The sequence below is a fragment of the Hoplias malabaricus genome, chromosome 8 (assembly GCF_029633855.1).
Source record: "Hoplias malabaricus isolate fHopMal1 chromosome 8, fHopMal1.hap1, whole genome shotgun sequence".
Taxonomy (NCBI): domain Eukaryota; kingdom Metazoa; phylum Chordata; class Actinopteri; order Characiformes; family Erythrinidae; genus Hoplias; species Hoplias malabaricus.
The window spans coordinates 39,910,812-39,926,190 of NC_089807.1; the positions used below are offsets into that span (position 1 = coordinate 39,910,812).

The 15,379-nt window shown below is 40.7% G+C and overlaps 1 protein-coding gene across 3 annotated transcripts in view; it reads left to right on the forward strand.

The window, feature by feature from the left end:
- The window catches only part of inpp4b (inositol polyphosphate-4-phosphatase type II B), a 161,679-nt gene that overhangs the window by 126,214 nt on the left and 20,086 nt on the right, over window positions 1-15,379 (forward strand). For all 3 annotated transcript variants that reach the window (XM_066679299.1, XM_066679298.1, XM_066679297.1), the window contains exons 12-17: window positions 311-486; window positions 6,428-6,551; window positions 9,897-10,023; window positions 12,547-12,687; window positions 13,387-13,484; window positions 14,124-14,236. In XM_066679299.1, the coding sequence (XP_066535396.1) occupies window positions 311-486; window positions 6,428-6,551; window positions 9,897-10,023; window positions 12,547-12,687; window positions 13,387-13,484; window positions 14,124-14,236 (779 nt within the window). The remainder of the gene's footprint in view (window positions 1-310; window positions 487-6,427; window positions 6,552-9,896; window positions 10,024-12,546; window positions 12,688-13,386; window positions 13,485-14,123; window positions 14,237-15,379) is intronic.

Below are 15,379 nucleotides of genomic sequence, written 5' to 3' on the forward strand. Positions count from 1 at the left end.
AGCGCTTGACCTCCAGCAATGAGCTCTGATTTGAGAGGCGTTCATCATCAGTGTGAGAACACAGGCTCATGCAGCTGTAAAGCAATGCTGCCATCCACTGGTCACCTCTAGAACGGCAACCTAAAGCCGAACTGTGTTGACTTTCATGGTTGTTTAAGGAGCCCTAAAAATCATTATTGGAAGCATAAAAATATCAGTCTGTTGAAATATTAGTCTGTTATTTGCCAACTGTTGATTTTCCATTTCACTTCCATTCTCTCTCTCTCTCTCTCTCTCTCTCTCTCTCTCTCTCTCTCTCTCTCTCTCTCAGCTGCTGACTGGAGGGATCAGCTCAGTCCTCTGGTGGTGGCTCTGAAGGACTGTGTGAGTGAGGTGGCAGAGAGAGCCCGCAAATCTATGAGCTTCATTCTCCTGCAGGAGGCAGCATGCAGCACCCCACACGGCATGCAGCTTCAGCAGAGACGAGACACAGTGTTTAGCCAAGCGGTTAGTATGCCTGCCTCTCTCTCTCTCTCTCTCTCTCTCTCTCTCTCTCTCTCCCACACACACACACACACACTATCCAGAAATACTGGGCGACAGGCCGGAAAACATCCTGGAGGGGGGCACCAGTCCATCGTGACACAAACTAACACATTCACTTTTGAATAGCCATGGGACCATGGAGGGAAAAAAAAACACAGTAGGACACCAGGAGGAAACCCACACCGACACAGAGAGAACACTACACACACACTAATTCTTACAGAAGTCTTACAGAAGACTTAGAGCGGTGCTCCACAAATGGACAAGATTAAGAACTAAAACATTATCTTATACTTACTCAGACGTATACAGAAAGTAAATAGTTTTATATAAATGTTTCATTAAAGTAACTCTAGGTCACATTTTTACCTTACAATTACAACTCCAGAATCACTGTGATGCTTCACTGAGCTGTATTAGGGAGAATAGAGCCTATGTAGTTGTTTCTCCAGGCTAGAAACTGTGCTATGTAACTTTTGGAAGATGGTATGAAACCACCCACTTTTAGCCTTTTAGTTTCCTACCCTTCCCCACAAGTTTCATAGAGCCGTTTCTGCAGTACAGAGCCCAGAATATCAATTACAGAGGCTCTATTCTCCCTATTACAGGTCAGTGATGCATCACAACAAATTTGAATCTGTAATTTTAAGGTAAAAATGTTGTGCAATGTTCCTTTAAGGATGCAATTAGTCATTTTCTCCAGTGATTCGCTTTTATTTTACCAAACCTTTCTTATACTGAAAGACAGTGGCCTGGATGTATCTGAGATCTTCACCTTCATAAATATCATTTTGGTTGGTGGTCAAAATAATTTACCACTTTTTAATTATGACACTTGAAACCAAACAATGCTTGAAGCTCAGGTTTTAGCCATCGCCCTGAAGCAGAAAGGAGCAAGTCCAAGTTTGGCTTGCTGTTGAGCATCAGGGTTTTAAATTTGATCCTGGAAGCGTGAGGAGGCCATGGAAGGGAATGCTGCAGTGGAGTGAAAGGAACTTAGACCAGACAAGCCCTGCTGCTGTTTTCTGGATCTGTTCCAAAGGCCTGATAATCCTTGTAGCAGTCAGCAGTAAGTTACAATAGCCCAAACCCTGAGAATACAAGACAGAACAAGCAACATCTGCAGTTGTGTTTATGAGACAAGATCTAAAGAGTAAAGGTCAAGTCCTCCAGAGGAAAACCAACAGTATTCTGAGCATTCCAACTAAACATATCCTCTCATGTTCAACAGTAAACATGATGGGAAACGTGACAGGAAAAAAAAAACTGTAGCTCATAATGTGCCAACTGTACACACTGACATCTTTCACCCAGATGTGAACATGTGTCCAGCTGTGGTTTTAAATCAATCCTAAGAATGCTATACCAAACTAGAAAAAACCTAACACAGTCAAACACTCTACACTCATTGTGTTGTTCTATAATTAAAGAACGTAGTCCATCTGTTGCCCTTCATACTTTGTAACACCCTATTCATATCGTTTTTGAGTGGTCAGGGCCACCACATGTAGATTACACTCGTAAGGTCGTTTAAACGTTATTACATGAAACAACATTCTGACCCAGTTAAACAGATTCATTCAACATCTGCTGCTGTGTTTATCCGTCTCACAAGACTGAACAGCAAACATTGAACCGCCCTCTTGGGTCAAGTGTGAGATAGGACCATAATGTGACCGTGTGAATTCAGGTTGGGGAAAATGTATGTTTCAGCAGCATGCGATGTCTAGCCGATTTGACAAGAAAGCAGCACAAATGAATATTTAAAACCAATCTTAGAAAGTTGTGGCGTGTTCACATCGTATACTGAAAGAGGTTTCCAATCCAACTCTTTGAAAGATAATTAACACAGTGATTTCTATGCTTTTAATAGCTTTTGTGTTATCACAGTGTAATCACAGGTTATTATTGTGTGATTAGCAGATAATTCTACAACTAGAACTAGTAAACCTTCATGAACCAACAGAGGTGAGTAATGGTGTATTAGAGGCTGCTGAACAGTGTTGGGCAGTGGTTCTTCCAGGATACACAGAAGACAGGAAATCCTGTAAAAAATAGATTGTCAGTTCAACTAACAAGTGACGTAATATTTAACAAACTCATTAAATACTTGGGCGCAATGAAAGCCAAAGCCCTCAAACCTCAAATACATTTTAACCCTCTTCCACACTCTACACTCTCAGAGAGCAATTAGTAATGGAAAGGGTTAAAAGTCATAGCACATGTAGTGTACGTGCTAAGGGTCTTCTGCTGCTCTGGTTCTGATTACGTTGGGCTACAAACCATGTCAGAGTTCACCATGCTAATGATGTAAAAAAAAAAAAAATGTATTTATTTATTTTTTCTTCTTTTTCTCTTCGCTGAAGCAGTGATACAGGCTGTGTTTATACAGAGAATTTTGTCTCTGTTACATTTTAATCTTGGTTTGCTTAACACTCACCTTTCCAATTTTACTAAAAGTAACTGAGGTATGACACACTGTTAATGTATAGCCAGTCTTCATTACGAATGCCACCAGCTGAGTTTAAAGGAATACTATGTAATTACAGCTTCAAAATGATTGTGATGACTCACTGACCTCCAGTTCAGATAACAGAGCCTCTGTCATTGCTGCTCTGGGCTCAGTGCTGCAGAAAATGCACTATGTAACTTGCGGAGGAGGGTAGGAAATGATGTAAAAGTTAAATACACTAGTGGAGCCCAAATCTTACCTAGTGTTTCTTTATTCTTTAGTTAACTCACCATGGTTGTGTATACCTCGACTGAAAATAAAGCAAGAGGTGATCAAATGGATAAAGGAGTTAAAACAGCACCAAAAACCAAAGTAAAACATAAATAAATAAAAAAGAAGTTCCGCTACAGTTTTCAGTGCACTCTGTTTTCGTGCATCACTTTTAGGAGCTTGTGACTCCATCTCGTGTGTTTGGTTTGTTTAGATGCCCTTGGTTTGTACCTTGAACGATCACTGGATGAGGAACACCTACCTTGTACACTCACTGTCCCCAATTTCACCCTTTTGTGAGTGTAGATACAAGGTAGGTGTTCCTAATCCAGTGACCATTCAGTGTATTCCGTTCAAACTTGAAATAAACTGCATCAGAACTCGATGAGAAATGGATTGAGAACTTCCAGCTCAGGTGGTCTTATTCTACTTGTCTGATGCACAGAATAATCGCTCACATTTACTGTAACACTGACTTTAACACTGGTTATTTATCAGGTCTCACAACTGAGATCCACATGGTCTTTGCCTGAACTTTCACAGAAGGTACAGTTGTGTACAAAATACACTTCCATGATGTTTTCACTCACAGAATTAAGCAAAGAAGCTTTAGCACCAGGTTCTATAAATCTCTGTTCCCTGGTATTGTTTGGACACATGTTCTCCAGTTAGTTCCCAGTAAATTTGTAATATTCTCATATCTATTTTGCTGATTCTATTTTGTTTTACCTGGAAATCCACTATAGCTTGTGTTTACACATAACACCTTCCCATATAAAAACAGATTTGCAGGTAAGGACCACACCCGTAAAGGCTGAAACGGAGAGGTCAGCACGTATTGTGGCTTCGGAATGCAAACGAAACCAAACACTCCCATTGGATTTCCTGAGATTGCTGGGTATATATAGGGCTGAGGATAAGGGTTCTGGTGTGATCATACTCTCAAAATGATGTTATTACATAACTGTAAATGTGTAAATGAGGTCACATGGTGTCATATTCTGCCCCTTGTCTCATGCGTTTGCCATAGAACAAATGCTCAAATACTCAAAGATAAAAATGCTCCAAGCTAATTTCAGGTTATGGTTCCAAGCTGTTAACCTGGGCATCAATCCAGACAAATGCATAGTGTTCATGAGACTTTTCTCCATCTTTAACACATCATTCTTTGTTATGTTTCTGAAAAATATGTATCTTTAATGAAGTAACTTCACAGGAGAAGGAAAAACCTTCTTATCTTTCATGGCAGTCAATGTAAAAATATTTTATTACAAGTACATTTTGGAGCCGTTAAACTGGTCCCATTCATCATGAAATTTTCACACAGAGAAGCAGCTGGGTTCAAAGACATACATTAAAAATCCACACAATGTTTTTCTTTGCACCGCAACAGTATCCAAAACTTTCCTTCATCATCATTGGAGTACAAGTATTTTCAAAGAAGTACAGCACATTTTTTTAAAGAGAAAATTGCCAATGAAACCTCGTTACTTCTTTGAATTTTCATTTTCTGTTTCAGCAGTTCTTCAAAAACTTTCTCGGCATTGTACAAAATCCCCAATTAACCACCGGCCACAGGCCTTTGATAGATCTCCAGGTGTTTTCACACCTGTTACAGCGCATGAACAGATGAAGCCTATACAGCGTATCAGGATCACAGTCAATCAGAGCTGGCTTCAATGCACTTTGATGTATTTCCCTTTATGTAAATAATATTAACTCAAGCAGGAATTTATTTGATTTTTTTCTTCCTGCAAGTAACTCGGGTCAAATCAGAACAGAAAAGTGTGGAGGGGTAATGAGGCCTTTTCTCACAGAAACAGAAGCAAGAGTGAGCTCTTTGCTAGATATGTATGGCCTACGTGTGCTGCTGATGCACACTGGGTCTCACTGCGTCTCACTGGTACCCAGAGAGAGAGAGAGAGAGAGCTGGACTTAAAATATCCTCAATTTCATTAGTTTATGAACATTATTAAATAAATATAAATGTGTAAATTTAAAACATATTTCTTCAGTAATCTAAAGACTATTTGCCTATTGCCTGACTTTTTTCAGCGTATTTATTGTGCCCATGCTTTTACTGGTGTTTTAATTCTCATTATATATTTGTTGTTATTCTTCCTTAATGTTTGTATGCTGTAAATCTCCTGCATCCTACTTTCACAACTTCATCACGTTACACATGGGTTCAGCAAGAACTGAAGTTTCCCGGTGCTTTTCCACTGCATGGTCCCTAATTGAATAGACTCTTCTCTGCTGTTTTGTTTTTTATATATGTTTTATTTAATTTAGCTTTTCCTTTAGTCAAATTTTGTACCAAGCAAGTTTTTTAGCCCCTGCTCCCTCATGGTTCCAATTGAGCCAAGTAGGGTCTACACCACTGTGGGAGAGGTGGGAATGTTTATATTCACAACAATACTGGCATAGTTGGCAGTACGGCTGACTGGTATAAATCATGTAAATTACACATGCAACATTATGTGTAAACCTTGCAGAGCAGTGATTGGTCAAAGAGATTTGTCAATAACAACGAAATGCAGACATCCAACACAAACTGTTTGTAAAATCTACAAGCTGTGTCAGAAATCACATTTGTTTTTTTTTATCCAACTTAAAACAACAGCTGATCTTTAAAAGAGGTTCAAACACTCCTTGGATCGGTGGCTGAGGAAAGAATCCAGAGAGAGCTGGACAGTGCAACAAGGGAAAAAAACAACAACACATGAACACACGAAAAGAAATAACACAACGTTACCAATGCTGCTGTTGTGGTTTCCAAAGCCTGTGGTTCCCATTAAAGATAGTGTTTGCGATTTCACCAGCTACACTTCAGGGCAGAGCAATTGTATTGGGAATGGACCAGGTACCAAAAAGTAGAGTCAAGTTACATAGGTACTCTGCAATGGATAAGTGCCATTGATGTCCTCCTCTGAGCATGCTGAGCTGCCCAGTGATGTTATATCCAATAGTGAGCATGTCAAAAACAGGTAGCATGGTAGCATGATCAGATTAGAGTAGCCCTGATTAAACTTGTGCATTCATGGCCAATGAACTAGAGCATCAGAAAAAGCAAGGGATTTCTAGGAGGCAGGACACCAATGTAGCTTGTCTGGGGAGATGTTTGACTGTTCTGCTAGTGTAAGAGTAATACAGAGCTGTTTTTGTGTGTTTTGCCCACAGCTGGCTGCGTTAGCCTGTGGTTTTGTCATGCGCCTCTACGCAGGAATCGAGGATAAAGGTTTCATCAGACAGCTGCAGTCAGTTGGAGTCGTGGCCCAGTTTGAGAGTCTGCTTAGCACCTACAGTGAGAAACATCACACACGGCACACACATGAGATTATAACAAATGAAATAATACATATAAAATGTGCCATGAATTCTGCACAGGCTGGTTATGAATTATATTTTCGTAACTTATTATCTGTAACTGATTGATCCAGTTCAGGGTCATGGTGAGTCTGTCCATATCAGGGCATCACACACTCACCCAGTCACTCTCTCTCTCACACACACACACACACATCTGTGTACAATTCCACACTGCCAGTCCAATGACCATGGGAGGACTGGATCACCTGGAGGAAACCCACACAGACACAGTGAGAATTTAAGGACCGTAGTAATTAAGTTTAAAACATGTTAGTGTTAGAGTGTGAGGTATATTTATCAGACGGCCTCATAAGACAGTATTAAAAAATGTTCAGTGTGTTTTTATGCTCAGCCATATGCTCTATGTATGTGCGCTACAGAGAGGGATGTTTAGGATGAGCTGTCAGTGAGGCAGGACACTATCAATTTTACTCCCTCCCTTAAGTACATGCAAATGTAAACTATTCTCTATGTTTGCCTTATTTGGAAAGGAGAGAACAATATAGATGAAAGAATCCGAGCCAGGAGGAGAGAGATGATCGTGGCTTACTCAGTGCCACATAACACTGATGAGCCTAGTCTTGACCAAGGTCATCTTTATTATGTGGCACTGAGTGTAGGAATTAACTGAGCATGAGGAATCTTTCAGCACATGACCCTGCCACTACAGGGTTCTGACCTTATCCATAGTCAAAGCCTTTGGAATGTGCTGGAGAACTTTTGACAGAGAACATTTGACATTTCTGAGTTTTCCCATGGTCAATACACAATCTCAGCCAAAAAATGAAAGCAGCTCTGGATGGAAATATATGTTGTAACATTGTGTAAGATTGTGGAAACCATGCCATGGCAAACAAATGCAGTCCTTAGTGTACTGAAGGCGGTATGAGTTATTAGTTCATTGGCGTGAAAATACAGGTCAAAGTACTAACAGGATATGGTTTTATATTCCTTGCAAAGTAAACCAAATAAGGCAATGTTTCTATATATCTTACAGATGAGCCATTATTTATTTTGACTACAATGTCTTATAATGAAATGCATGCTGCTCCTCACATGTCATTAGCACATACTTAACTTGTGAATTCCCCAGAGCAACTCCATGGAAATACAAAACGTGACAAACCTGCAAACAGGGACACATTATTTCCCACAAGTAAGAGACTGGAGAAGAGAGAGCAGCACCTTTGAGTTTCACAAACTGTTGCCCTAAAGGCTGTCTCACACACACACACACACACACACACACACACTTGCTAACTCACACATACACACAATTACTGTAGACAAGGACAACTAATGTGTTTGTGAGGAGGCGTTCCTTCAGCCTGACGTTTTCCCCTATGAAGTGATCTTACTCCAAAGCCATGAATGTTTGTTATTATTACATTTTAATATAAAGTTATAATAATATTAACATCAGTATCATTAATATTAAAGTTAATAATATGTTAACATGCAAATGTAGAAACTGCAGGTTTCAAATCCACAAATACAATGTCCGTTTAATATCTAAACTACTTTGGTTATTATTTATGAGGCGATAAAACTGTGTCTGGTTTGCTGGAAATAGAGAGAAAGAACTCCTGCTCTTTTATTTACTAGAGTGTGTATGTAATTCAAGCACTTTGCTCTGGACTGGTCATAGTTTATGCATGAAGACCTGGTTTTATACAAACACTATGGCCCATAAACATGCTAGGAATAAAGTGCACTTAACTACACAAACATTCATTCATTCATTTATTATCTGTAAGTGCTTATCCAATTCAGGGTCGTGGTGGGTCCAGAGCCTACCTAGAATCATTGAGCGCAAGGAGGGAATACACCCTGGAGGGGGCGCCAGTCCTTCACAGGGCAACACAAACACACACACACATACACTCACACACTCACACCTACGGACACTTTTGAGTCGCCAATCCACCTGCAACGTGTGTTTTTGGACTGTGGGAGGAAACCGGAGCACCCGGAGGAAACCCACGCAGACACAGGGAGAACACACTGCACTCCTCACAGACAGTCACCTGAAGGAAACCCACACAGACACAGGGAGAACACACCATACTCCTCACAAACAGTCACCCGGAGGAAACCCACACAGACACAGGGAGAACACACCACACTCCTCACAGACAGTCACCCGGAGGAAACCCACACAGACACAGAGAGAACACACCACACTCCTCACAAACAGTCACCCGGAGGAAATCCACACAGACACAGGGAGAACACACCAACTCCTCACAGACAGTCACCTGGAGCAGGAATCGAACCCACAACCTCCAGGCCCCTGGAGCTGTGTGACTGCATCACTGCCTGCTGTGCCACCGTGCCCCCCACTACACAAACATTTTTATAATTATTTGGCATGCCTGATTATTAATATTAGGTTTGTTATTTAGGACATAAACATCTATGTAGAATATTATGTACAAACACAAATATTTATCTGAACTTCCAAGAACAAAGGCTTACTTGATTTTCTCTGCTGATTAAAATGTGTGAAGATGTTTTATTTCCATAAGAAGAGACAATTTGATGATCAGAATTTAGATCAGACTTAGATCAGACAGAAAAAGACTTTTTTTAATAAACAGTTTAAAGGTCAGGGGAAAGTAGTGGTGCTACCACACAGCTCCAGGGTCTCCACCACAGGTCACTCACTGTCTGTGAGGAATTGGATGAGATCTCTTCATGGCTGAGTCAGTTTCCTCCAGGGTAGTCTCAGTCACAGATGCTCTGCCCACAGGTTGACAGAGGGTTTGATACCTTCAGTGCGTTAAGGATTCTGACAGTTACATTCTGATTGGCTCTTTGTGCCTCCGCAACTTCTGTGTATTGTGGGTATTGTTTTGTACTGTCTCTTACTTGTTCAACGTGAATCAAAACTGCCTCCTTGGCCACTCCTTGGCTGACTAGCCTTGGCCCGAGAAACCTCCCTAGAGAGTCTACCAATGCTAGACTACCACTGGGGTGCTCTGCTTTCCTCCTAAACAAAACACACATAGGACTGGCTGTGTGAATTTATCCACAGGTGTGAGTGAAAATGTGTGATTGGATGAATGTGTGAAACTGTCAGTAACTATTTCACTTTGTTTAAAGAATCTGGACCTGTGTATGTGTGTGCTGTGTGCCTACGGGCATTTTACTGTGCAGAATTTGTGTGCACCCGTGTGAGTTTACGTATGTTCATATGAGAGGCAGAACAAGTTTGTGTGTGTTAGCACACTCCTGCAGTACTGACTGTCACTCAAATGTGTGTGTGTGTGTTTGTTAGGCGAGGAAATTGGAATGCTGGAGGACATGGAAGTGGGCATTACTGACCTTCAGAAAGTCACCTTCAGAATTACAGAAGCAGGCTCTGATGACTCCACCAACCTGCAGCCCACTGTCAGCGGGAGACGGTAAGACACACACACACACAACACACACATGCATACACAATCTCATTTCCCCTGGTGTATTCTGGTGTCTCCTCTGAGCATCACTTGGACATTTCTTCAAAAATCAAAATGTAAAAGGGCAGGGCTTGTGCACAATTAAATGACCCATGGCTTTATCCCAAAGTTGCTCATTAACATTTGTTATATTTAAAGTTTCTACTTGACTGGTCTGGCATTGTCTGTCAGTGGCCCCAAGCACTGGTCTTTAATGTGTCGTCTGGTGAAGGTTTGAATTCTAAGTTCTCCAAATGTCAGTGTGGTCAACCAGATCTTGATGATTGCTTACCAATGACTGGAAAACCAAACCTACCGTGTTTCCCCGAAAGTAAGACAGTGTCATACATTCTTTTTACCCCCAAAAGTCCCACTATGTCTTACTTTCGGGGTATGTCTTATATTGGTAAAAAATGTCGATTTTTGTTTTAACCATAAAATTAACATTTATTAACAACCTGAACAGTATGGTATTCACCATAAAACAGTTTTATAAAAGCAAGTGCCAAGAATGTCTTGTTACAACCGTATCATGACGGTATTTCCATGTATAACATGTAAAACAATGAAAAACGGTAAGAACGAACAGTCTGAATATGTTATACTGGAAGATAAAACAGATTTATTCCATGACAACCATGGCTGCGTGTTGGACCACGGACAACATTACTGCTGCTCCCGCGGCCTCCACATCCCTCCGCTCATTCCACTCCAGATCCGTCCGCATCCCGCTCTAACCGTCCACATCCCGCAGTTAATGCAGCAAAAGGTACCGGTACTATGGCTTATATTTTTCCAACGTACAGTTTACTATGTCTTACTTTCGGGGTACGTCTTACATTAGCCGACCCCCCTAAAACCCACACTGCGTCTTACTATCGGGGGTGTCTTACTATCGGGGAAACACGATAGTTCTTCTCACTAAACCACACCACTTGAAGTGGTCATTTGAAGTATGCATCTTAATATGCGTCTTAAGTCTTAATATAGAAACACCTATTTTCATCCGTCTCCACAATATCCAGGGAAATGAGGAGGAACACTGCCAAAAGGAAAAGGGAGGAAATGTTTTCTCTGATCCTGCAACATAATTAATAACCAAGCTCTGCTTCTGAGCATCCAAGGTTTTGTTCTGTACATTAACACCTCTTTTTGGAAAAAATTCAACATTCAGTCAGAATCGATTCAAACAGTTCTCATAGATTCTCATGTTAAGGCTCTTATGTTTTTTTTTTATGTTAGAGCCTTCAGTTCATTCTCAGTGGGTTTCTGTGGACCCAATTTTCTTGTATCATAAGAATCATGAAATGTGTTCCAAATAGTTCTATTCTATTCCCTAAATTACTCATTATGTAATGAACTACAGTGAAAAGAGCATTGTTAAGTTTCAGGCACAGGCCTGTAGGGCAAGCCAGAGCAGCCAGAGCCATGTACAGAGGGCAGATATCGATCCGGTCATTCTGGCTACTGTTGACTACTCTTTAACTTCTCTTCAACTCTTTATAACTCCTGCATCTAAAATAATCATTATCTGACCATTATCTAACCTCAATCAAATTCTTGTAAGAGTGACAAAATAAATAACTTATTGGTTTGATGATAATGTGCAATTATTTGTCAGTGTACAACAAAATGTCTCCCGCATTTAGCCCATCTGTGGCGGTGAACACACACACATACACAGACAGTAGTGAACACACAACCAGAGTGACGGGAAGCCATCCCTGGTGCCCAGGAATTGTATGGGGATACAGTGCCTTGCCAAAGAGCCCTTCAGCCATGGATGCTTGTGCCGGACCTGGGGATCGAACCGGCAACCTTCCAGTACCAAGCCCGGTCTCTAACCATTAGGCCAAGACTGCCCCCTACTGCCTGTGTTTATGACCACAGTTGACTTTTAAATCAGTGTAGAAGGAATTTTTTTTATAAAGACCTTAAAAATTAATTGTTGGAAATAGCTATCCATAAATACTTTACAGTAAGTAAATACTGTAAGTAAGTGCCATTTGTCTTGACAATTTTCCACCATGGCAACCATTTCTTACTAGCTCATTGTGTTGGCTCACTACAGTGTTTGTGTGTGTGTGTGAGTGTGTGTTCACAGCCTCTGATGAGTTAAATGTGTAGATCCAACTTCGTGTCACTGCTGTACATTGACAGATGGATGTGTTGTTTGATCCGTGTTTTCTGGGTCTAATGTTTTTGGAGTGAGTTCAGACATTTTAGTGTTTAGCAATGTTCCCTGTACTCGACACTCTGAATGAGCTGCCTTTTCTGAACCCTCTTAAAGCCAGGGTGTGTTGAAATACCCCCAGAGTGGGATCAAAGTACCAGTGGTGTTAAAATGATGAGAGTTTATGGATTCATGAAACGCTGCTCTTTCTCACGCTTGAAAGGCTTTCATTCGACTTACAATCATTCTGGCAATACCTTTGGCTCAATTGTCCCTCTGTTAATGTGTGTGTGTGTGTGTGTGTGTGTGTGTGGCAGAGATCATTTCACCATAGAAGTGCCGCTCCCACTCCAAGTCTTCCAGACACTGCCAGATGAACTGCAACAGGGCAAGCTGCTGCAGGTCTTCCCAGTTCTTTTTAACGTGGGTATCAACGAACAGCAGACCATCGCTGAGAGGTACCAAATATACACTTTCATTACAGTTCACATAAATGTGCTTTCATTTAGCATTTAATTTTCGTTAAGTTGTGATGCAGTACGTTTGTATTTAAGCCCTGGAAGCCAATAATTCCATGATCAAATGTAATACTTATTAGTCATTAATTTGATCAAATTTCCTAAATCTAATCTACAACTAATGCAGGTTACAGAGTTCCAAGATTGGGGAATTGAGGTTTAAGCCCAACAATGGACTTTAAAGGAGTTTATACACTTTAATATGCTATTTCACTGTAATTACATGCTTAATTGAGTGTTTACATAACAACAACATTGTTACATATACTGAGTTAGCTATTTACAGCTTTGTATCTGAAATTAAAACTTTGTTTTATCTGTTTTAGTGTCAAGCAATGAAAAAAAAGCTTGGCAAAATTTATAGGATGGCTTTCATTTTCATGAAAATAATGTGTAAATAAATGAATAAATAAGATAGCTCCTTCTTTTCTAACAATGCCCTGTGTGTACCCTGTCTTATATGTTTTGATTTAACAAACTGTGAGTGATAATTAATGAATATAAAATCACTTTTATATAGCTCCCAGAACCTGGATGCTCAAGTTTAAACTCTTGCAGGTTAAACAGGGCAACTAATGTGTAATCCCTCATTTTCTCTTTTTTTCTCTCTCTCTCTCTCTCTCTTCTCCCCTTTTCCAGGTTTGGGGATATATCATTACAGGAGAGGATAAACCAGAGAAATTTTGACATTTTGGAGGCTTATTATAAATCCCTGAGTGACCAGGTCCCATTAGAATGTGAGTCTGTTTTTCACATGTTATATCACAGGGGGCACACACTGTTCCTATCAATACGCTTTATCATTTTTTTGCATTTTGCCACTGCATTCATGAACATGTTTAAACTTGTGGGTGCACTCATAGATGACGTCAGTTGGCAGTGGTATTGGTATCTATTTATTATTAACTGGCACTTGATTGATAGTATGTGCGTGTGGGTTTTTTTTTTTTTTATTACATCGTGCTTCTTGGATTGCTTCATTTCCTTATCCAGGTTTAATAATTGCCCTAAGAGCCCTACTTTTGGAAAGAATTGGTTCTTCGCCTTGTTTACTCAGGATCTGATCAGATTAAGAATTGGTAAAGCATGATCTCTTCCTGTAAGTGAACAGTAGATGTACAGCAGATCAACTTTCTCTTGTTACAAGTTGCACTGATGCACATCTGGTCTTGTCTCTTCCCATTTATCTCTCTCCATATCTTCTTCGCAAATGTCTGCACCTCATGCCTCAGCCTTATCTACAATTACTGCTTTGATACGGGAAAGAAAACAGCTTTAAAACTCAGTGAAGTGAGACAGGTTAGATTTCAGATGTACTTTCGGTTCCTTCTCTGTATGCTGTAACTCTTTTCTCTCTCTCTCTCTCTCTCATGTAGGCCTGCCCTGTTTTCAGACGCAGAATGATGTTAAAGAGTTACTTGAAACACTAGGCCAGAATGTAGTGACCAAGAAGAGAAAGAACGTGGAGATTCTCTGGCTGGCTGGAGCGGTAAGGCACCCATTCAAAAATACCTAAAAATGTGAAATAGTTGTTCAAAACTTTTATAGTAAGAGCATTATAGCTTTGCAGTACCATTTCTTTGCATGGTTCAATGGTTCCATCTTGCCCATGATGGAAAACCTGCATAAAGCCAGCCCCTCAATAGATACCAGAACTGACCATTAGTGTTCCCATCTAAGCATGTCCAATGGTATAGGAGCACTCTGGATATCAGAGGTGGCTGGTTTTCAATGTCTCAGAAGAAGGTTGGGCATTGTCTAAAATATATATTAAAATGTACTACAGACCAGCATAACAACATCCTCACCTCAGCTCACTGTCTGTAAGGCGTTTGGTGTGTTCTCCCTTAATTATCACCCACTTTCAACAAATAGAGTCCACAGATGCTGAAGGGCATAGTGCGCAGAGGTCACCAACTTTCTTCAAAGTCAATTGCAACCGGCTTCTAAACTTCATATGATCTTCAGATTAGCTCAAGAACAATGTGTAGGAAATGCCACGGCATCTTCATCCAAACCTTACATCACCAAGCGCAATGCAGAGTGTCAGATGCAGTGGTGTAAAGCATGCCACCATTGGACTCTAGAGCAGTGGAGATGTGTTCTCTGGAGTGATAAATCATGCTTTTCCGTCTGCCAGTCCAATGGATGAGTCAAGGTTTGGCAGTTGCCAAGAGAACGGGAATTGTCTGACTGCATTGTGCCAAGTATTAAGTTTGGGGTGATGGGGTATAATGCTGTGGGGTTGTTTCTGAGGATGTATCAGTATACCAAGAGATTATGGTCAATTTCATGACTCCAACTTTGTGGGAAGTGTTTGGTGACAGCCCCTTCCTTGTTCCAACATGACTGTGCACCAGTGCACAAAGCAAGGTCCATAAAGACATGGATGAGCGAGTTTGGTTTGGAAGAACTTGACTGGCCAACATCAGTGTCTGAGCTCACAAATGCGCTTCTGGAAGAATGGCCAAAAATTCCCATAAACGCATCCTAAATTTTGTGGAAAGCATTCCCAGGAGTTGAAGCTGTCAAACCTGCAAAGGGTGGGCTGTGTCACTCAAGTTCATATTTGTGCAAAAGCAGATGAGCGGATACGTTTGGCAATGTAGTGTGTGTCATCCGGGGTTTCGGA